General features: G+C 42.3%; 1 protein-coding gene across 2 annotated transcripts in view; it reads left to right on the top strand.

Moving 5' to 3' along the window:
* The window catches only part of SDSL (serine dehydratase like), a 29,227-nt gene extending 18,706 nt beyond the window's left edge, over nt 1-10,521 (top strand). For both annotated transcript variants that reach the window (XM_029571535.1, XM_029571534.1), the window contains exons 7-9: nt 2,280-2,507; nt 6,837-6,961; nt 9,168-10,521. In XM_029571535.1, the coding sequence (XP_029427395.1) occupies nt 2,280-2,507; nt 6,837-6,961; nt 9,168-9,361 (547 nt within the window). In that variant the 3' untranslated portion in view covers nt 9,362-10,521. The remainder of the gene's footprint in view (nt 1-2,279; nt 2,508-6,836; nt 6,962-9,167) is intronic.
* Nucleotides 10,522-23,694: the final 13,173 nt, after the last annotated feature.

Here is a 23,694-nt window from a genome sequence, read left to right as displayed (position 1 = left end):
CTGGACTCTCCTGAAAAGCAACGCAATTTTGCTCAAGAGGCAAATCTGAAAATGAAAGGCAAAATACTCAGGACAAATCTGCCTAAAAGGTATTAAAAAAAAAAAAAAGAGAACAGTCAGTCTCAGGCACATTTTATATTTCAGGTCAGGCCTTCAGATTTTAGGATGCCTCTTTTATATCAAAATAAGCCAGTTTTTAAATGTGCAGCAGAGGAAATTCTATGCCTTTTTGAAAAATATGACTATTAGGTGCTTGTTTTTATATGGCAGCGAGTCCTGATTCACATGTAGCTAGAAAAACAGCTGCATTATTCTGTGACTCTGAACATTAGTTACATGTGCATAACTTGTTTATACAGTGTGTATATGCAGCATATTTTATAATCTTGTAGGCATGCATGCAGTACACTCCATATATATATATATCTATATATATATATATATAGATATATATATATAGTCCTTTCCTATCCCTGTTTGTTTGCTATAGAACCTAATCTCTAGTTCTCCTATCTGTCAGAGGGCTCAAGGCCAGCCAATGATCAGATAATGACATCAAAGTATCATCAGTAATGTGCATTTCTGAATGAGCTGTGTCTGTCTCCTGATAACCAACCTTTCTTCTGTTATTCTTCTATTACCTGAAGGAAATCATTCCTGCCATGTTCATTGTAATATTCTGAAGTATACTTAGGAATAGTAATATTTTGTATCTCTTCACATTTTTATGTTGGCAAGCAATTATATAAAAGGTGTCTGTGTCTGGCCATCTGTCCATAATTCTGTAAAGATGGGATGTGAAATCACCAAATTAGTCAACCTGGAAGAAAATGGAAATAACTTAGAGGAGTTTAAAAGCCTGAAACATGAGGTCAATGTATTGGGAGCCTGTCGAAAAATCCCAGTGTCCTTGTTATAGGAGGCAGTCAGAGGCTGCAGCATGTGGGTGAGGGCTCTATTTCAATAGACCCCCTCACCCCTCCAGATTTATTTATTTATTTTATTTATTTAAGTTTTTTATATACCAACATTCAAGACAAAAGTCCCATCATGCTGGTTCACATGAAACAGGAGTGCAAAATAAACTTAAACTTGAACAATAGTGCGGAAAAGCAGTTACATGTAACAAGGAAAATAGAACTTGGAGTGAGAAGGAAAAAGGAAAGGAAAACCAGCTAATTACATATAATTACATTGTAAGAGGTAGCTAATAGTGATATTGATGGTGATGTGTGTTGATTGCTCAAGCCACTGCATTATTCAGATTTGCCCCATTGCCATGAACCATTCTGGTATAAATTCAAACTTTAGAAAGCAAACAAGAAAAAATGGGCTACAGACACAGACCGCACACATACACACAGAAACACATTTTTCCATACTCATACATTACAGACTGTATGTCCAGCCGAAAGTAACACCACCAATGCAAACACACATATAGATCCCATATTTAACAATATTGCCCTGGTTGGCATAGCTTACAGAAATTTGCTCACTTACCACAAACCTCTCTGTTATAACCTCAATCGTTTGAAAGCAAGCCAGGAAGAGTGGGCTCCCCAATGCTAAACAAAATGTGTTTTCTCTCTGTTTGCAAAGTCAAGGAGGTGGGTGTTATATTTGCAGGAGGAGGAATTTTGTCTTAATTAGGATTGTGGTGCTTAAGAGCTAGCAGGTCCTCCACCACTATTGAAACATGATCCTGTTCCTCCTGGATCTTATCACTGGAATGTCTAACAGTCAGGGAGGCTGAGTGGTTCTCCCTCTCTGACATAGTTGAGGGCTTAGGTACACATTTTCTAGAAAGGTAAGCAGAAGATCAACCAGGGATCTATGGCATTGCACCAGGAAATAAATAAGGAAGATTAGCTGTCATATTTTGTGGGGGCAATATTCAGCTGCTGAGCAGCTCGGCTAGTTAGCTGAATATACTGCTGAATATACCTGGCTACCTGACTTTAGGGCCGGTCAGTGGCACTCCAGAGTTAGCCGCGTAAGTTAAGTGGCTAACTCAGAATATAGGAGTTAGTTGCTTAACCTATGTAGCTAACGCTGCTCCTCCTCAAAATGCCTCCCGCCCACCCCCGGAATGCCCCTGATTTATGTGCCTAAATTCTAGCTGCATAACTAGTTATCTGGCTAGAATTTAGGAACATAAGTCTTTTAATTTGCCGGTTTTGCTATTTAGACGGACAACTTTTCAGTTATCCATCTGAATGGCTTTTGAATATCGACCTCTGTGGTCCTGTGTTTTATGCTCTATGCTTTTTCCTTAGGGAAGGCCATTCCAGCCTTGTCAGGGAGCTGAAGGACTCGCTGCATGTCAAGCCAGGGGTCATTGTTCTTGCAGTCGGAGGAGGTGGTCTTCTAGCTGGTGTGGTGGCTGGCATGAGAGAGGTGGGCTGGTCTGATGTGCCCATCATTGCTGTGGAAACCAAAGGGGCTGAATCCCTGAATGCTGCCATCAAGGCTGGGAAACTGGTCACCTTGCCTGACATAACCAGGTTGGCCTCATCGTTCAGCTCTGCTGTCACATTTTCATGTCTTCTCATTGTCTTTTCTGTCTTCTCAGCGCTGCTGATCTCTATAGTAATTACAATAATATATGGACAGGTCTTTCCAGATATTCCCAACCAAACCAGCCTAAGCATTTCTGCATATCATCAACATCCCTCCCTGCACCATAATTATATATGCCGGCTCCCATAATTGGTCCCCTCCTTCCCCACAATGTACCCTACATATGCCGATGCTCCCCACTTCACCTTCCTCACCCCATCATCTTCCCCTTCCTTCCCCATTGACCAATAGGCATAAATGACCATTCCCTAACATCATTTACAATTCTATTCCCATCCTGGCTGCCGTGTAACATAAACTATTCCTTCCCTCATCCAGCTTTATATCAAACATCAACCTTGTGGAAAAGGAAGCATTTAGTTCAGCTCTAATTCCCTTAATCAATTGTTTTCACAATATAGGAGCTGTTGTTTTCATTATTGGAACTTCCAGTAGGCAGTCCTGCGAGAACCGGAGATCACATTCAGGGCAATCCCATCTCAAGGCCTGCTGAAAATGTCTAGGGCCATTACCAATGGCAACCAAAAGATCAGAGCCAAGATCTGAAATCTTATCCTTAGCCTCCACTGGCAATCAGTTCAATATTCTCAGCAAACAGGATGCTCTTGCTTTGTATAATGATTGTCCTGGCTGCTAGATTATATAAATTTGGCAGGCAACCCAATATACAGGGCACGATCTAAAGGACTAAGGTGATCACTGGTAATTTTCTAATAAAGAAGGTATCTAGTCAGGTCCACCTTCCACTTTTTGCCAGTTGGAAACAGAAAGCAAGTTCAAAAAGTTTGTGGATGGTGACCTGGCAAAAAAAAAAAAAAAAAAATCACCACTGAAGGTGATTATCTCTTTTTAAAATACCTCCCAGCACAAATAAGGCCACAACTGATGGACTGACCAGAGCTTACCAAACGTTCTCTTGGTTGTTAACTGTATTTATCTGTGTTGGGTTTTCTTGTGATGAATTATAGATTTGGTGATTTTATTGTACACTGCTTCAAAAGGATATAACCTGACTTAGTGGTCCATATGTTATTCAATTAAATTAACTGGATATGTGTTTCCAGTGAAACCGAGGAATTCAATCTTATTCCCGGATTTCTAACTTCTTCTGCCTGATAACAGGGCGTGTCTTCTACCAAAATTGGAAAGAAAAAAACAACCATCAAGTGGATGCAGTTGTCCTATCTTGAACATCTCTGTTCTAATGCCAATAAGCCTCATTTTATTTCTGGCTAACCAATCTGCTACTTCCTGCAAATGGAGCTTTCATCTGGAACTAAAAGTGGTACGTCTTCTGCTTACAGATGTGCCACAATCCCATGCTTCCTGACAATTGACCCTCAAGGTGAAAGAAACGTATTGAAAGGGAGGGGAGATAAGGCTGAGCCATGTGGCACAGCGCCTGGAGACTAACTGAAGACATCTGCCCATTTACCATCACTGACTGGACTCTTCCTGCTAAGGACTGCATCCTTTTCCATGTTGTCCTTCTGAGTCCCAGTTCAGTGCTAGATCAAAGACACATGTCAGATCCAATGTGAACATTATCACTGTTTTCACTCATTACAGCAATGCCGTACCCTATCCTTTATCGATACCAGTACAGATTCCATACTGTGACCAGCATGTAATTCAGAATGGAAAATACTATATCTAGTGCCTCAGATTCCTCAAAAAAAAAAAAAAAGAACTGTGCCAAAACTACATTTTCCAATTATTTTGCCAAAAATGGCATATTTGTAACTGACCTGTAACTTGAACATAACATAGGGTCCATATTTGTTTTCTCTCCCCCAAATAGGTCTAATTACCAATTGTTCTAGACAATCTGGGACCAGCCTTCCTGAAAATCCTGTTAATCAATACCTGCATCTGTTTCTCCAGTAACAAGTGCATTACATATGCTGGACATGGATCTAAATGTAAGGGGGTGCCCATTATCTGCCCCTAGGAAAATGCCCCTGCTTCTTACCAATACGTAGATGATCTGAGTGCACTCAGTATGAAAGAGATTTCATTCAGCCATGCCTGCCTGTGATATCATAGAAACATAGAACTGATGGCAGAAAAGGACCAATGATCCATCCAGGCTGCACTGTGCAGGTTAACCTCCACGTATCAGTCGGTGCTGTCTGACGTGCATTGCTTATGGACTTGGCTGTAGAAGCAGTCCTGTATTTTTCTCCCTGATATCTGCGCATCAGTACCCCATCTGCAAAAAAGTCATGGTTCGTGTTGGTTGTCTCTGAATCAAAATTCCTCTTGCCTTCCACCCGCAAAAAGGTCTTGAAAAATATGTATGGATGTACGCACTATTAACCATGAATGACTGATTAAAATTTCAGCACAAAGATAGGATTTGAAAGTACGAATTCGTGGTACCTATCCGGTGCTATGTGATGGTCATTCATAAGTTTAGATTCACCTGATGGCCCCACACGTCACTATTTTTTGAAGTGAGATTGTATTTGTTTGAAATTATTCTTATACTTTTGGGTTTGTTCTTACTTTGAGGTTGCATTAAAAGCATCAAAGCATATTGGTTAAGGATAGTAATCTCCATGTCTTCTGACAAGAGGAGCAACCACTGTACCAGCAGGTTACCCCCATGCACACTTATCTCATTTCCATCCTCCAGCCTTTAGAGATCCCCGGGGTTTATCCCATGCATCTTTGAATTCTTTGACTGTTTTTGTCTTTACCACCCCTTCCGGAAGGGCATTCCAGGCATCCATCACTCTCTCCATGAAGAAATATTTCCTGACGTTGGTTCTGAGTCCTCGTCCCCCCGGAATTTCATTTGGTGACCCCTAGTTCTATTATTTTCTTTCCAATGGAAAAGATTTGAAGCTCACGCATCATTAAAACTTTTCAGGTATCTGAAGATCTGTATCATATCTCCCCTGCACCTCTTCTCTTCCAAGGTGTAGATATTTAGATCTTCAGCCTCTTCTTCCAGTGCTGACCTCTCACCATTTTGGTCACTCTTTGCAGCGCCTCAATCTTGTCCCTATCCTTTTTGAGATATGGGCACCAATATTGAATGCAGTATTCCAGATGAGGCCTCACCAAGGACCTGTGAAGGGCATTATCACCTCCTGTTTCTTACTGGTTATTCCTCTCTCTGTGCAGCCCAGCATTCCTCTGGCTTTAGCCTTCGCCTTGTCGCATTGCTTCGCCATCTTCAGATCCCCAGACACTGTCACCCCAAGGTCCTTCTCCCAGTCCGTGCACATGAGCCTTTAACCATCCATCATATATAACGCCTTTGGATTACCGCATCCCAGATGCATGACTCTGTACTTCTTGGCATTGAATCCCAGCTGCCAAATCTTCGACCACTCTTCAGGCTTTCTGAAATCACTTTTCATTCTCTCTGCTCCTTCCACTCTACTGCAGATCTTAGTATCATCCACAAATAGACAAACTTAACCTTCTGTCCCTTCTGCAATGTCACTCACAAAGATATTGAACAGATGTCAGTGTAGTTTCAGTGTGCTAAGGATGAGTACCGTTCCCCACTGGGAGAGGTGATGTGGGCATATTAAATCCCTGATCCCACGTGAAGTAGGAGACGTTAGAGGAGTCCTGATGGTGTTTGAAACCAACTCTTCACAGAGTGGTCCTTCTCTCCACAGAGAAGGAACAGGGACCAGGGACCAGAGAAGGACCAGGGAGAGGCTTCTAGGAGAAAGGTTCCTGGAAGTTGGGTCCTGAAAGCTGGGGACAAATATACTAAGAAGTGTCAGAGGAAGGATGGCCTGCCTCAGAAAGTCTCTCAGGGTGAAGGTGGACTCTCTAGAGACTGAGGAGGATTTCCCCAGGTAGTGTGTGGGTCAGTGTACTGGGGGGTGCCAGAGGAAGAGCAGCCTGCCTGGGAAAGTTCACCAGAGTCAGAGACTGACTCAGATACAGTCAGCTTTAGACACCAGAGAGAAAGAGAAAAGGACCTTGGAGGAAAAGATTACAGCTACCAAACAGGTACTGGGAGGACCCAGGGTGGAAGGGGTTCCTGTCCCAAAGAGCTGTCCTATTTTGGGGTGAAGCATAAAGCTCATAAAAGCTTTCTAACTGGTGTATGGTACAGACTGTTACCGGAGCTGTCTCCTTCCACTCTCTGTCTTGATGGTTACTATTTTCTTTTCAAAGAAAACTCCAAAATACTTCCCTGGCACCTTCACTTGCTGTATTTTTTCGCATGTTCTACATGATGGTTGATGGGTTATTTTTTCCTCTTTCTCTCTCTCTGCTAGCATTGCAACGTGTTTAGGAGCAAAGACGGTATCGGAGCAGGCACTGAAGTGTGCGAGGGAGAGCTGGCTGATCTCCTTGGTGGTGGATGACCGGGAAGCCCTGCGTGCCATCGAGCACTTTCTGGGTGAGTGAGCAGAGAAAAAACATAAGTTGTAGGGGATACTTTTTATTGAGCTTAATAGATTCACATTGAGGAAACTTTATTGGCATGACAAGTGGTAGATATTGCCGAAGCGGTACACACATGATTAATACGTTTGCCACCAGCTTACAAGAGCTATGTGCCTCCTCTTCATCATTAAGGGGCCTAGATAGCTAAGCATGTTTCCGCATAGACATGAGGAGGAAAATGTTTTAAAGCCACTTAGCTGGGTAAATTAGTCTCCTTAGAACGGCTGAAAAGTACACATGTACTTCACAACTTGAGTCTTATCAGCTGTATCAGAAAGGATCCTTTCCAAGGGGCCTGTTTAGATTGGGAGAGCAAAATATGCATGCAGAACAGATTTATGAAATCTGCAGAACCAAAGAGGTGCAAAGTCCATGGGTATTTTTGTCGTCCAGGACCTGTCTAAGAACATTTTTAGAAGGAAACCAGGGCAGGTAGTTTTCTTTGAAAATTGCTTATGAGTTCCACGGGTACCAAACCAGCCTCGGTCTGTGCTTCTAGAAAGGCTAAAGAAAACCGCTCCCAGAATCGGGGGAGAAACCTTCTGGTATAGCAGGCTGAGGGTTTAGACCTATGAACAGGTTTCATCCGCAGCATGTTAGAGGACTTTTATTTCTACCTATCCAAACGGAGAAATACAGCAACCACGGGGCTTTCTGTGAGCAGAGGGGGTGAAATAGCTTAAGCTGCATCAAACTCAGGCAAACAGCGGCACCCAGTGGATTAGGAGGGACCCTCCTCTTTCCTCATTTCTCACTGTCTCTTTGTGCCCGCGGTGCTTTCTCTTGTCTTTTCTTTCTCATTTGCTCTTTCACTCAAGAAACTTTATTGTCATGACAATTTGTGTATGTGTTGGCAAAGCTGTGCATGAGTAGTGCAATCTTCCTAAGCCATTTATCCAAGTAAATTGTCTGAAAATTGCCCACCCACTCCGCAATTAATAATAATAATAATAATTAATAATCAATGCGTGCATTTTTTTTTTTTTTACCAGCGGTGAAGGCAAGTAAAACTGGGTCAGGAAAGAGAGTCAGGCCTTGTCTTATGGGGTGATAGTAGTTCAAATCCTGGTTTTCTGTTTGACATAGAAATCCATGCCTTATTTTCCTGCAGTATCACACAAAAGATGCCTTATAGATAGCAAAACAAGATAGTTTCAATATAATTCAAAAACGCATTGCCAAACTTATAGACTTATGTCAAATGAGATTACCATCTTCTAAACTAAAGGGGAAGTAATTTATTTTCCATTATTTTTCACTATTGTCACGTTTATGGTGCAAAAATATTTTAAAAAAATAAGGACCGATGATTAAATGATACCCCGTTAGTCTGTTGATGGAACATAGTTCATGTTCTAAAAGACAAAAGGAGGGAGCGGTATGATGGTCCCAAATACATGTCTATAAGTTTGGCAATGCCTTTTTGAATTATTTTCCTGCAGAACATATTGGGAATGGAGTTATAAAACAAGGACTGACTAGCATTTCTTGAGGAACTGGAGGCAGGAGGCAGGTTGGCACCTCTGGTTTTCTTGGAAGCATTTTACACGATAGCAGCCCATCATATATATATGCTATGGCAGCTCTTCTCAGCCCAGAAACTTGGGGCACACCTGGCGAGTCAGGTTTTCAGAATATCCACAAAGAATAGGCATTAAATAGATTTGTAAACAGTGTATGCAGATCTATTTCATGTATTTTCATTGTGGATATCCTGAAAACGTGACTGATTGGGTGTTCCCGAGAACTGGGTTGAGACGCATTGCGCTATGGAATGAATTTTCAAAGGAGTTATGGGCAAAAAAAGCAATTTTCAAAAGCCCATTTACATGCATAAAACCCAGTTTAATGCAGGTAAATCCTATGGAAAATTACCTCCTACAAATGCGTGCATGTGTGTTTTTCATGCATCTGTGCATGAAGTATGATTAGTAATAAGGGGACTCGGCTAACACTTGTTTTATTCTCTTTCTCTCCTATTTTCTGTTCTCATCTTTTCTCCTGTGCTTTTTTTTCTTTCTCTGTGCCTCCGTCCTCCTTTCTCTTTCTCTCACTATTCTTTGATCTCGCTGGCACCCTCTCTTCCTTTTTTTTTTTTTTTGCCTTTGCTTTGTCCTCTGCCGCTTCTCCTTCTGCTTCCCCTCTACCCACTGCCCTAGACGACGAGCGGATGCTGGTGGAGCCGTCCTGTGCTGCTGCGTTGGCTGCTGTTTACTCAGGGCATATCCAGCGCTTGCAGGAGGAGGGACGGCTGAGCCGGGACCTGGATTCCATCGTGATGATTGTGTGTGGCGGCAGCAGCATCAACATGGCTCAGCTAAAGGCTTTCAAGAATGAGCTGGAGATGGAGTGACCCTGCCTTATTATCCTGATGAGTTGGCACAGTGGGGAAGAGGGGCAGGGCCAGCGCATAGAGATTCCCAGTGGAAAGGCAGGTTCTAAACTAGATTCGTAAATAAACATATAAGTAAAATGTGTGGCTCAAACTTACATTTGCTGTCTGCCTTTGAAGAAAAACCAGGCTTTCTACAAACAGAAGGCATAACGCTCCTGCACAAAATTGATGACTGATGGTTCCTGCATAAAATGTCAGAGTCCCTGCACTTGTGCTGCTCTACATTGAACTCTTTAACTTTATTCACTCATTTTCTCACTCATTCTTTTTCTCACCTATTCATTCATTCATTCATTCATTCATTCATTCATTCATTCATTCAAGTAATTAAATATCAGCACCCAGTCTCACTCACTGACCTACTTACTCAATAACCCATCTACTCACGCAGTATCCCAACTACTCATTCACTCATCCAGGACTCACCTACTCATCTATTTGCTCAGTAACCCGTTTACTCACCCATCTACTCACTTAATAACCTACCAACTCACTCAATAGCCCATCTTAACCAATCTTCTAATTCACACAACTACTCTCTCATCTACCTACTTTTTCAAGTACTCACTTACCTACTCATCTACTTACTCACCTACTTACTCAAATAGTCACCCAGTCTTCTTCTCACTCATCCTTCAAGTCACTCATTTGCTCATCAGTAACCCACCTACTCACTCACAAAACTACTCACTCATCCACCTCTGTATGTAGTCAGTGGTGCACATTCACTTACACACTCACAATACACGTGAACAGAATTGTACTATATTTCTGTAAGGGACACTAGGGCATTCCTCAATGGCATTTGTTCATCATACTGGGAGTGGAGGCCCATTATCATCATCAGTATGACTCAGCACCAAATCATTCACTCCAAAAATGTTTTTTTAGAGTGAAATATTAAGGAAGTGACTTTGGGCAACATCATAATTTTCTATCCATTACCAGGCTAAAAATGGCCATCATCAGGTGAAGCTACAACAATCTCATAATTTCTGCAGCAGCCTAAAGGTAGATTCTGGGACAAGATGTATGGAATTTGGTAACTAAAACTCCAGAATCCAGTTTCAGTATAAAATAAATAAAGATATTGCCATTAAATTTATTATTTATTTTAAAAGTTTTTATGCCGTATTTTTCAAAGTTTGACATGAGTTGCAAAGCATAAACCTAACATGCACCACCTAACATGCACCACCAATAATTTCTCTGCTCAGAAGCTGTATATATTGGACTCCATATTTACATTGTACATTTGTATATAATTAACCCCCTCTATCTCTCTTTATTTCTTACAATCCCAGTTCATTAGCCCTTGTTAATTGTAACTGCTTCTTTTCATCACGTTTTATTATGTTTTTTGGTTGTATTCTTCGCACCCCTGTTTTCTGTAAACCGACATGATGTGAACGAGTTCATGAATGCCGGTATAAAAAACCTTAAATAAATAAATAAAAATAAAATAAATAAATAAATAAATAGGGAAACAAATCAACAAAAATAAACAATAATCAAAGACAAATTGCTCAGATGGCCTAAGAATGTGTCATAATCCTAGCTAAGTAGGGCAAATAACATAGAGTTACTACAGTTGTTATTGCTCTGTGTTGAAGGGTTCTTTAAACAGGTGGGTCTTTAGAATTGTCTTAAAGCTGGCTTTGTCAGTTGCGAGTCTGATTTTTTCCAGGGAGCGAGTTCCACAAAAAGGAGCCTGCTACTGTGCTACTGAGAAATTCTGTTTCCTTTTTTCAACAAGATGTTATGGTTCTGGGCCGTGCCCCGGTCCCTCCACCTACCTCGGGGCCGGCCCGGGCCGCTGGAACCTCTCTCCGGCCAGCAAGGCCCGGCCTAGCTCCTGCCGCGGCGTTCCCTCCTCAAGGGAGACGCCGTCAATCTTCCGTGCCTGGCCCCGCCCCCTAGGCGTGTGCGCATGCAGGGGCTCAGGATTTAAAGGGGCCAGTGCGGGAAGATGGAGGACCCCCTGCTGGCCCTGTTTGTTGTGTGCTGGTGTTGAGTTTGTAGAGGTAGTAGATTGTAATGCAGATAAAACGTAGTAGATGGTAATGCAGATAAGGAAGGCATGATCTCCTTGGATAGTATAGCCGTTTATATGCCAAATAGGGTCTCCTGATTGAGGCATGTTGTTTCACTATGGTAAAGAGTGATTGGACGGTTACATTCTGTTCTTTGATTTGGGATACTGTTCCCCATACTTTGTTTTCAAACAGATTGTCACCTAAACAGGGCAGGGCTGCTAAGTTTTTGTAAATGTCTTCTTTAATGCTACTGGCCCTTAACCACGCTATGTGGTGAGCTGCAATGGATGTAACGGAAAAGCGAGAAAAAGATTGAAGTGTTGTCTGAAAAGAGAGAAGAAACCTAATGCATACATAAATTCCAGATCAGTAACCAAAGGAAAAAGCTCATTGTGCTGGATGAATCTGACATCAGAGGCACTAATCTTGCAAAGGACTCCTTTTGCAACTAAAGTCACAAAAGGAGTCCAGGAACAACAGTAACCTGAATGATGAAAGCTGGAAAGCTATGTGCACAAATGCTCGTAGTTTGGGCAATAAAATCCCAGATCTGCAAGCCCTAATGGAGGAGGCAGACTTGGACGTTGTTGCTGTCACAGAAACAAGGTTCACGGAATCGCATGATTGGGCTATAACTTGTTAAGGAAGGACAGAGAGGATAGGAAAGGGGGAGGAGTGGCTCTTTATGTCAGAAACAATATCCAAGCATCTGAGCTGCAAGGAAGATGGGGCAATAAAGAAGCACTATGGGCCGACCTAAAAAAAGATGGGGCATCCATTTTTATTGGAGTGGTTTACAGGCCTCCAAACCAAAAGGAAGAGCTGGACAGAGATCTGGTTGAAGACATCCAAAAGATGGGAAAGAAGGGAGAAGTGGTGATCGTTGGAGACTTTAATTTGCCGGATGTAGACTGGAGAATCCCATCTGCAGAATCTAACAATAGTAAAGAAATAGTGGATGCCCTGCAAGGAGCTTTGTTCAAACAAATGGTAATGGAACCTACAAGAGAGGGGGCTATACTCGATTTAGTGCTCACTATGGAGATAATGTCTCGGATGTCCAGGTGGGTGCCCACCTCAGCACCAGTGATCATCATACGGTATGGTTTAATATCACAAAAAGGATACAGAAAAGAAGCACAAAGACCCAAGTTTTGCAGTTCAAAAACACAGACTTTGATGAAATGGGGAAATACCTGGAGGAAGAACTTAAAGGATGGGAGAACGAGAGAGATGTGGAACAACAGTGGACCAAACTAAAAGGAGCAATTACCAAGGCAACTAATCTATATGTTATAAAAGTAAAGAAAAGCAAAAGAAAAATGAAACCTATCTGGTTCTCAAAGGAGGTGGCTGACAAAATAAAGGCTAAAAGAACAGCATTCAAGAAATATAAAAGATCTCAAAGGGAGGAGCACAAAGAAGAATATCTGCTAGAACTGAGGGAGACGAAGAAATTTAATCAAGACGGCAAAAAGTCAAGTGGAAGAAAGGATTGCCAAAGAGGTAAAGAGTGGTAACAAAACATTTTTCAGATACATCAGTGAAAGGAGAAAAGTCCAAAGCGGTATAGTGAAATTGAAAGATGAAAAGGATCAATGTGTGGAGAGAGACAAAGAAATGGCAGAAATATTAAACAAATACTTCAGTTTGGTGTTCACTTAAGAGGACCCTGGAGAAGGGCCATCGCTAGTTAACAAGAAACTGGAGGGGAATGGAGTAGATGTAACTCCATTTACAGTAGAGAATGTATGGGAAGAGCTGGGGAAACTGAAAGTGGACAAAACCATGGGGCCTGATGAGGTTCATCCCAGGATACTGAGGGAGTTCAGAGATGTGCTGGCGGGTCCGCTGTGTGACCTGTTCAATAGATCCTTAGAAATGGGAGTGGTGCCCAGTGATTGGAGAAGAGCGGTGGTGGTCCCGCTTCCCAAGCGTGGGAACAGAGAAGAGGCTGGTAACTACAGATCGATCAGCCTCACCTCGGTGGTGGGAAAAGTAATGGAGTCACTGTTGAAAGAAAGAATAGTGAACTATCTACAGTTGGAAGAATTGCTGGACCAGAGGCAGCATGGATTCACCGGGGAAGATCCTGTCAGACAAATCTGATTGACGTTTTTGACTGGGTAACCAAGGAATTGGATCAAGAAAGAGCGCTTGATGTCATCTACTTGGATTTCAGCAAGGCTTTTGATATGGTCCCGCACAGGAGATTGGTGAATAAAATGAGAAGCTTAGGAGTGAGTGCCGAGGTGGTGGCCTGGATTGCAAACTGGTTGATGGACAGAAAACAATGTGTGATGGTAAATGGAACTTACTCTGAAGAGAGAGCGGTGTTAAGCGGAGTGCCACAGGGATCGGTGTTGGGACCGGTCCTGTTCAATATCATTGTGAGCGACATTGCGGACGGGATAGAAGGTAAGGTTTGTCTTTTTGCAGATGACACTAAGATCTGCAACAGAGTGGACACGCCGGAAGGAGTAGAGAGAATGAGATGGGATTTAAGGAAGTTGGAAGAGTGGTCAAAGATATGGCAGCTGAGATTCAATGCCAAGAAGTGCAGAGTCATGCATATGGGATGTGGAAATCCGAAAGAACTGTATTTGATGGAGCAGGAGAGAGACCTTGGGGTGATAGTCTCTACTGATCTGAAGTCGGCGAAACAATGTGACAAGGTGATAGCTAAAGCCAGAAGAATGCTGGGCTGCATAGAGAGAGGAATATCGAGTAAGAAAAGGGAAGTGATAATCCTCTTATACAGGTCCTTGGTGAGGCCTCACCTGGAGTACTGTGTTCAGTTCTGGAGACCGTATCTCCGAAAGGACAGAGACAGGATGGAGGCGGTACATAGAAGGGCGACCAAAAAGCTAGAGAGTCTTCATCAAATGACTTATGAGGAGAGATTGAAGAATCTAAATATGTACACCTTGGAGAAAAGGAAGAGCAGGGGTGATATGAGTCAAACTTTCAGATACTTGAAAGGTTTTAATGATCCAAAGACGACGACAAACCTTTTCCGTTGCAAAAAAATCAGCAGAACCAGGGGTCACGATTTAAAACTCCAGGGAGGAAGACTCAGAACCAATGTCAGGAAGTATTTCTTCACGGAGGGGGTGGTGGATGCCTGGAACGCCCTTCCGGAGGAAGTGATGAAGACCAAAACTGTGAAGGATTTCAAAGGGGCGTGGGATAAACACTGTGGATCCATAAAGTCTAGAGGATGTGAATGAAGAGAAGAGGCACAGGGGTGGCTTGCTTGCGGGAATAACGGCTACTATCTGGAGATTAATAACCTTATTCAATAAACATACACACAGTTAATGCGACTCCAACATTGCTCTATGCTTCAACAGCAAGAGGAAATGTGGAAAAAAGGATTTGCATCCACAAAAAAGCAGGGGAGTAGCTTGCTTGTTACGGCAGTTACTACCCCAAACCAAATAACTCTGATACTTCACTTTCAATACATATCCAGCATAGCTCTCTGCTTCAACGGCAGGGAGAATGAAGAAAAGATTATTTATATTCAGACAACAACCAACAAGGAATGAATTACATAGTCTGGGTAAACAAATAAGCATGGGTGTAGCTTGCTTGTTACGGCGGTTACTACCCCGAATCAATTAAGCCTGATACTTCACTTGGAATACATATCCAGCACAGCTCACTTCTTCAATGGCAGGGGGGAATGAAGTAAAGAGGATTTATATTCGGACAACCAACAAGGACTGAATTGCACAGGCAGGGTAAACAAGCGTGGAAGTAGCTTGCTTATTACGGTGGTTACTAGCCCAAACCAATTAGCTAGATACTTCACTTAGATGCAGCTCCAGCACTGCTGTCTGCATCGATGGTGGGGGTGGAAGGGAATTGGAACCAAAAAGTTACCAATAAGGGCCATGACCTCAGCGGTCAGAGTAACAGATAAGTATGAAAATAAATAGGTGTGAAAGCTTGCTGGGCAGACTGGATGGGCCGTTTGGTCTTCTTCTGCCATCACTTCTATGTTTCTATGTTATGTATGTTTCTATGACTCATAGACTGAGTGAAGCAGGTGACAGCTGGCCTCTTCTAAATCATAAAGGGGAGCAGGTGATGTTGATTCTCCTGATTCTGAACATATGAAAGGTTTTAATTTTTGGACAAGTCATAGATGTATTGGACCATGTAAAATTGATGTAGTGTGATTCTTGTTGTGAGCATTGTGCCCTGGAAAACCTTTTTGCCAAAATCATCTAGGATTCGATGATGTTTTCCAGGTGAAGTGTTGAAGTGGAGGTGGGTCTTCTTCACTTTTTTGAGGGCAGATTCCACTACTACAAAGTTATGAAGAAGCTGCAATATTCCATAACTTGGTGACTTCTTATTTGAAATTTTAGATCAAACTGTCAAGCATCAGTGATGCCCGAATAAGGCATCTCCCACATCTTCATTAAGACAGCTTGCAGCATGGGTTGATAAGACAGATGATGTGGCTGGAACATCTAGGATCTTTAGTAACCCATTACCTCTGCTCTAGGGTCTGGATCTTTGCGCACTGCTACATTCAGCACTGTTCCCATCTTCTCCAAAAATTTGGAGTATATTAGATTCGCCAGTGGAGAGGTATGGTCTAGCGACCCTGGAGGTGGATCAAATGGAATGCCAGTAGAGCTGATGGGGGATTCCCCTGGTGAATGAATACTGGACCATAAGGATCATGGCGATAGCTGAAGTCTCTGTAATCCAGATAGTGGTCTCTCATTTGAGGCTGATCACAAACTCTCTGAAGATGAGGATGTTGGTAGAGGTGGAGTACCTGGCAAGTCGTTGAGGCGAGTAGGGTTGAATAGGCTAAGCTGGTGGAAAAATTGATTGTTCTGAATTCAGAGCAAAGGAAACGAAGAAGTTACATACTATGTTCATAATTTGCGCCATTGCTTGTTGCAATCTTTGGGCAGACATCGATGGAGGAGCATCTTCCTCAGAAATTAAGACTGAATCTCACTCAAATTACTGGTGGTGGATTGGATGACAAGGGGAAAACCGAACAATTCCGTTCAGAAAATTGTAGGTGAAGACCCTGTGACATCAATTGGGAGACCAGTAAGGATCTAGTGATAGGAAGCAGCAAATGAAGTCTAATCTCCACCATTGAAGTGCCATATACTGCATAAAGTTGTGTGGGTAAAGAGGCCTTCGATATTTCTTGTGCATAGTGCTCACCTGGGTGCATTGGCAGCACCAGAAAAGGAATTGGTTGTTCTGCATGCCTTAATGGTGGTGAAGCTGTTGCGTGATGCGATAGCAGAGAGAAGCTTGGAACATCATTCAAACTAATCTGACATATCTTTCTGCACTAACTGCATCAGGATAGATTTGTTTTGCATTAGTCATCACTTTGATATCATTTGATATTGCATCAAGACTTCTTGTCTTATGTCCAGGATCTTTCAATCCAGCTCAATGTGATGAATTGCACCATGCGATGATCTGTTTGATGGCTTGTGCATCAAATGCTTTGGTGCATCATGCATGGAACATCCCACTGCAGCTTGTGTTGAATGGTTTGATGCACTTTGTTTTGGGCACTCTGTGTGTCAGGTGGATCAGTGCAGCTTCATCAATCACTTCAATGAATCAAGTGAGAAGCATTTTGTCACATCATGAATTGATTGCATTGATGATTTTTGACACACTTTTTGAAAGCACAGCTTTTGATCGATGCTGCATCATATCTTTCTTTTCCTTAAATGGCACTGGGGCTGAATGCATCAAGTGCATCAAAGAGTCTCAGTGCTTTGCCTTGGCTGGCATTTTGACTGACTCTGATGAATGTGGCTGCCTGGGACTTGACACAAGTTGCACTCTCCAGTCTCAGTTTGTCATGGTGGGAAAACTTATTCCTGCTACTTGTAGGAGAACCGAAGGAGTGATGACTTCCTGAAGCTGATCTATTCTTGCATTTTGGCTGTAGGTTAGTTATCTTTGCTGCCTGGGATCACTGTGACCTTGGAGACATTTGACCACATGCAGGATAGTTTGGCTGGTCATGGTCTGGACTGAGACATGTTTAGCAGTGGTCATGGGTGTCTGTTATCAACATGATTTGCCCACACAAGCAGGATTTGAGGCCACTAATTGTTTTCTTCGACATGTTCCAGAAGGTTCATCGGCACTGAAGGTTTCTTCTTTCTTCTTTTTTTTTTTTGATGAATAGCCAAAAAGCTCAGAGGCACTAAAAAGTGCTGCTGTGGGTCACTATGATAGCAACTAGAAAAGGATTAGTAAAACTAAGGAGATAAATGTGAGTGAAACAGATGCACCATCGGGTCGAAATGTGGACAAAAACAGACTGAGGAGATTCTAAGGCAATGCCTGTGCGGGATCTCCCACACATGCTCAGTATAGCTCAAAGCTCTACAAGCTTGAAGAGACAGATCCATTCAGTGCTGCCAAATGAGGACTCCCACAAATCATGGCTAATTCAGCCCTGCTTATCGTCAGAAAAATAACTGTTCTTATTGAAGTGACTCCAGATCCAGTTCCAGTGACCCTAATTTCTATGTCCTTGAACCTGAATAATTTATCTTAGCCTATGCCCCTATGGGTTGTTTGTCTGTATCTAGCTTTACATAATGGATAAAGCAGTGTAGCCACCATGTTAGTTCACTTCAAAATACAGAAACAAAGGTTAACAAAAACAAAAAATTATATAGCAGGTGATACTTTTCAATTAGACTGACTTAATACTTTTCTTGACTAGCTTTTGAGAACTAAAACTCTCTTCTTCAGGACAGAATTCAAGTGAGAAAAAGATGACATAAGAGTGCTTATTTGTTATGTACAGCTATATGCGGTATCTTCAGTCTTGGATAAAATAGTGTGGTTGCCATGTTAGTCCAGCCTTGGGGCCTGTGACTTAGGACCATGCATCAGTACCTGTGCCCATAAAGGATATCCAGTTTGTCCTACATGCCATAGAACCAGCTTTGATTCTAGTTGCCAGCATAGGCTCCCTGCTTCTATTATAGAACTGTACATTGACCATCATGAGCACCGAGGATGTTGATTGTTTTGTCCACAAGAGGGCAGCAGAGCTTCTTTACTCTCTTCGTCCCTCCATACTTTTGTGCTGTCTGGAAGCAATGTCAGAAATATGTGTGTGTGTGTGTCTCTGTTGTGTCCTAGTCAGCCTAACATATGTTGTAGAGTCCCTCATTCATAAGTAAATGACACAGTCAGTTTTGTCAGTAGTAGACATCAGTTTCATCAAGTTCAGTCCTTCTTCAAGCTATGTCTGAACAATTACTCATTTGCGAAGCTCCAGAGGAGACAATGGAAATACGGCAGAATATCACTCAGTGCTGGTCTCCCATGCGTGCAGGGGCAGCATGAGTGGGATTTCTGGTTGGTCTGATGGGACCAAGGCAGGGATCTGCCTCTCTTAAAAATCACAGAATATGCAGATAAGCAGGCAGCAAACAGCATATCATCTCACTTCTCATTTTGCTCTTTGCCACCTCTGTCTATAAGCGGTCCAATATCTCATCACTTCTCCCCAACTTGCCCATCTTTTGTCTTCACCGCATATCATTCCGCTTCCCTTCTCAATCTCTAACCTCCATCTACCTACTCTTTATCTTCCCTCATTTCCCCCTCAGTTTTGTTCAGTCTCAATCTCTTGCTTGCTTTTCCTACCCCTCTCTGGCTCTCAAATTCATGTAAGCCCTCTACCTTCTATCTTCATCTCTCAATGAACTACAGTCTTCTATCTTCCCCTTTCTGTTCATCCCCACCAACCTCTGAATCAGTTTCCCTATCTCAGTCTCTTTTATCTTCCTCCCTCCAGTGCTCCCCTGGCCTCCATCATTCTGCCCCAGTTCTCCCCCTGCCTCCCTCATCTTCTATCAGTGCTACATCCCAGACCCAATAATCCTCCTTCATTCCGTCTCCCCCAATGGGATATGGCTGAAAGTGTGTGCCATGGGCCATTGAAAAAGAGAATATGTGTGTGTGTGTGTGTGTGTGTGATCACTGATCACTATCCTCATGATGATCCCTGCCATTGCCTCTGTTCACAGTATTGCCAAAGGGGATGAGCTGTGTTTGCCCCTGCTTAGTTGGGATCTATGTGAGTTTACCCCTCTTCTCGGGGCACATAAAATGAAAGAGTAACTGATGCTAGGTTTTTATGATCCTGATGCCAGCCTCTGTGGGTTCAAAATTCACAAAATGGTCGGGTCGAGGGTAGATTGGATCTGGCTCAGAGACAAGGGCAGTATTCTCACATGTTACACAGGGAAAAATAACCACAGTAATGTTACATAGAAGGTAACAAAATAAGGCACCAGTGCAATTGCATGAAATATGCAAAATAGTGCTGCAAAATATATAACAAAAACATTTGAATTTTATTTATTCATTGTTGACAACACATATTTTAATAGAAAATCATTGTTAATACAATACAAAATATATAAACATCCCCACAAGCATGAGTGCTACCCAATCTATAGACACACATCCCACTAAAAACTTTACTAATCCCATTTTTTTGCACAGGGAAAAATGACAAAATCCTCCCTTTCCCTTTTCTGTCCATCTGACTGCACCCCCTTAAGTAAAAATCCTTCCGTCTTCAGTTCACAAAGTGGCAGGACCCACACAGCAAACCCACAGTCCTGGGATCTGAGTAATCAAAGTCTCAATTCATTGGAAAAAGGTTGCAAAATGCTAAACTTTATTCTTCTGGGGTTATGCACAATAATAAAAATCGCCAAAAATCTGAATCACAGTATTTTCCTCAGAGATAAGCAGCACAGCAAAAATAAATGCACTTTTGCCTATTCTTTTCCTGTAGTATAGTACTGAAATCTTAATCTGGTTCTCAAATGTCCTTAGTCACTCTTCCAGTAAATGTTTTCGGTGCTCACATTGTTTCACAGAGCTCTTTTCAGCAGTACATCTTGGGATTTCCAAAAGTCTCCGTAGGTGCCACTTGGCATTACGTAGAGCCTAGTGATGGCACTCTTGCTTCCATGGTGGCATGGCCCTACTGGGTTGAGTAAACCAGCAGACCCACCAGAAGTCACTGCTGACTCCCACAAATCCACAGAAATACTCACTTTGGCACTCTGAATACAAGCTTATATTTAAGTAGGGCACATTATCCTCTCTAACACCCCGCCCCCCTTACTTAAAAAGGCAGCAAAGACCCTGCCACACTGCTCTGTAATAGCAAAAATCACAGCATAACCAAGAATAGGAGGTTAAGTGACCATATTAAATTAAGGCAAAATAGAAACATTATTAGTGGCATAGCACAAGATTTAGGGTTGGGGGCCACACGAGTAAAAACCAGGGTTATACGAGGAGAATGACAGAATCCGTTTAAGTCAATTTTCAGCTGATTAAAGGTCTGCTTGTGCTTTCACGGCATGTGGACTTTTAGCAGCAGTGCAAGAGGCATTCCCAGAGTGTAACTACATGCATACAAAAAAGGGTTTAAAATGCATCCTTGTAGACAATGCACACTTACGACTGGTTTAAGCTGACTTATAGTACACATAACGACCTGATCTTCAAACATGAACTACATGGGTACTTTGTGGCTTGAAGATCTGGTTAATTTCTATGCATGGACTTTGTGGGGCACCTTATTGAAAATAGAGAATATCTTCAGTCAGACTATTAGTGATATTGATAATGCACACTGGGCTAGTCAGGGCTGCATGTAGGAATGGGCAAGTTGGGTGCCTGTCTCTGGTGCTGGCTGGGGAGGCCACCTTTGCCACTGGGGAAGCCACGCTGCTGCCACTGTACTAGCACTGGAATTAATCTCCCGCTCCATGTGTGCATCTGTTCTGAGTGACCATGCCCCCCCTGGCTGGTGGCATTATTGGCAAGGTAATCTCCCTCCCTCATGCCCCAGCTGCTTGGGATGCCATTTATCCTGTATCTAGTAGATAATTGCTTTATTCAGTAAGCTCTCTGTTTTTTCTTGTTGTCTGTCTATCATTGTGATATATTAACATTAACAAAGAAGTTGGAAAATAAGATTCTCTTGACCTATCCAGTTGCCCTGCCTACTGTCACTGCAGAGCCTTCTCCGCTTCCAGTCATCTCCTACCATCGCCCTGATAACTGTCCTCAGTGTCTGCCTCAAGCACACTTGTAACATTAGACAAATCATATTACCAGGCCATGCATCCTAGAGGTGGCTGCTCAGGTATTGGGAATTATTTGAAAAGGAATTGAAAACAAAACTGTAAATATTATAATGTCTTTGAATCAAGCTACAATGTGGCCACACCTTGAGTAATGTGTGCAAAAAAGATATAGCAGAAATAGAAAAGGTACAGAGAGGGGCAACCAAAATGATAAAGGGGATACAACAATTCCCCTCTGAAAAAAAGTTACTATATCTTTTTTGAGATGTGGTGACCAGAACTGCATACAATACTCAAGATGAGGTCACACCATGGAGGGGTACAGTGACATTATGATATTCTCTGTTTTATTCTCCTTTCCTTTCCTAATAATCCCTAGCATTCTATTTGCTTTCTTGGCTGCTGCTGCAGAAGATTTCAATGTATTTTCAATGACAACACCTCGATCATTTTCTTGAGTGGTGACTCCTAATGTTGAACCTTGCATTGTGTAGCCATAATTTGGGTTACTCTTCCTTAAGTCCATCACTTTTCACATGTCCTCTGGAAGCTGGGGCTGTGGCATTCGAAGCCTGGATTGCTTGCTGTGACCTCTGAAGTCCTCTCCCGAGGCCAGCTGGGAATGGTGTGCAGATGAGCCTTCTTTTCCTCTTTTATATTTTTTCTTTTAATGTGTAATTAAGCTATGAAGCTTGTTTACAGAAAATGTGATATGACGGAGTTTGAGCAAGGTTCTGAAGGACAGGATCGTAAAGAATTATTAGCCAGATAGACTTTAGTTTCTCTATCTCTTAATTCTTGGGGAGAGCAAAATGAAACAAACTTTTATATTGGGATTTACCAGGTACTTCTAGGTGACCCAGATGGACCACTGTCGGAGATGAGATGCTGGGCTCAGTGGGCCATTGGTCAAACCCAGCATGACGCATCTTATGTTCTTATATAGGTGTAGAGTTCCTGTTAGTACCCTTCTAGGATTTAGTTAGATGGTACCATTAGTGTGGGGAGGAGACATAGTAGCAGGAGAAAGCTTGTACATTGTAGGCTTCTCTGTCACTTAATGCCTTGCCACCATATTACTGTGTGGATTTCTTTTTTGATTTTGCAGAGGCAGCATGTCTTGGCTGTCTTCCCAGTTTCTATATTGAGTTGTCTCCATGGAGCCTTTTATTTGGATGGGAGTTTCTTTCTACCCTCCCAATCCACCCTATAGTCTTCAATTAATTTATTCAGTTTGGAGTACCCAGTAACTTGGGACTCAGTTAAGCTAATTTAATTTCTGCTCTGCCATCAAATGGGAGAGGTTCCCTTCACACAAGAGGAACCTGTGATCATCAAGATCCAAGGACAGGATGACTTTCAAGCTTCCTGAGGAGAAGGAGGAAGGGGAGATGAGGAGAGGAGTTGGATCCCATCCAGGGACCAAGGTATATCTGTTGGAGATAAGCAGAAGAGGAGCTACAAGAGTATCATCCTGATACTGAAAGGGAGAGGAGAAGGACTTGTGCCATTCAGGTACTGTCAGGAGATTAAGGAGAGAAAGGAAGACAACAAGAGGAGGTAGGAGATAAATGACTGTGTAATCCAAATTCCATCATTTAATACTTCACCTACATTTGGAGGGAAGTCATTAACTTGCCCTGTGTCCAATGGGAGAGAAGAAATCCTCAACTTAAAAATGATATCAATTGGAATTACCATCTTGAACTTGAGAAAGACTTCCAGAAGTCACAAATTTATTGAAAAGCCTTTGTGCCATCCAAAAGTGATCAATCAGCTGTAAAGAATTTTAGTTCATCATTTTACCACCTAGCAGTAAAAAGTATTGTTAAAAACCACCAAGATGTTCAGCCTTGTTCTTACTGCATAGTGACTTTGATACTTATTCAAGCTGTGATCATCACTGCTGTATACAATAATACAAACTGGGATTTAAGATAAGCATATCTAAGGGCCTTGAAAGAGATATTTTCCCCTATGCAGGAAACCCTGAAATAACATCTTTAACTATCAACAAATGAACTGACCCAACACTATAATTTGAGAGATGGCCTCCGGCACTACTATCTGGGTTCATCCATCACAGGGGTACATAGGCATTATG

This window comes from Rhinatrema bivittatum, chromosome 11 (genome assembly GCF_901001135.1).
Source record: "Rhinatrema bivittatum chromosome 11, aRhiBiv1.1, whole genome shotgun sequence".
Taxonomy (NCBI): domain Eukaryota; kingdom Metazoa; phylum Chordata; class Amphibia; order Gymnophiona; family Rhinatrematidae; genus Rhinatrema; species Rhinatrema bivittatum.
Note: the sequence above shows the minus strand (reverse complement) of the source record. Positions and strands in the feature narration are given on the sequence as shown.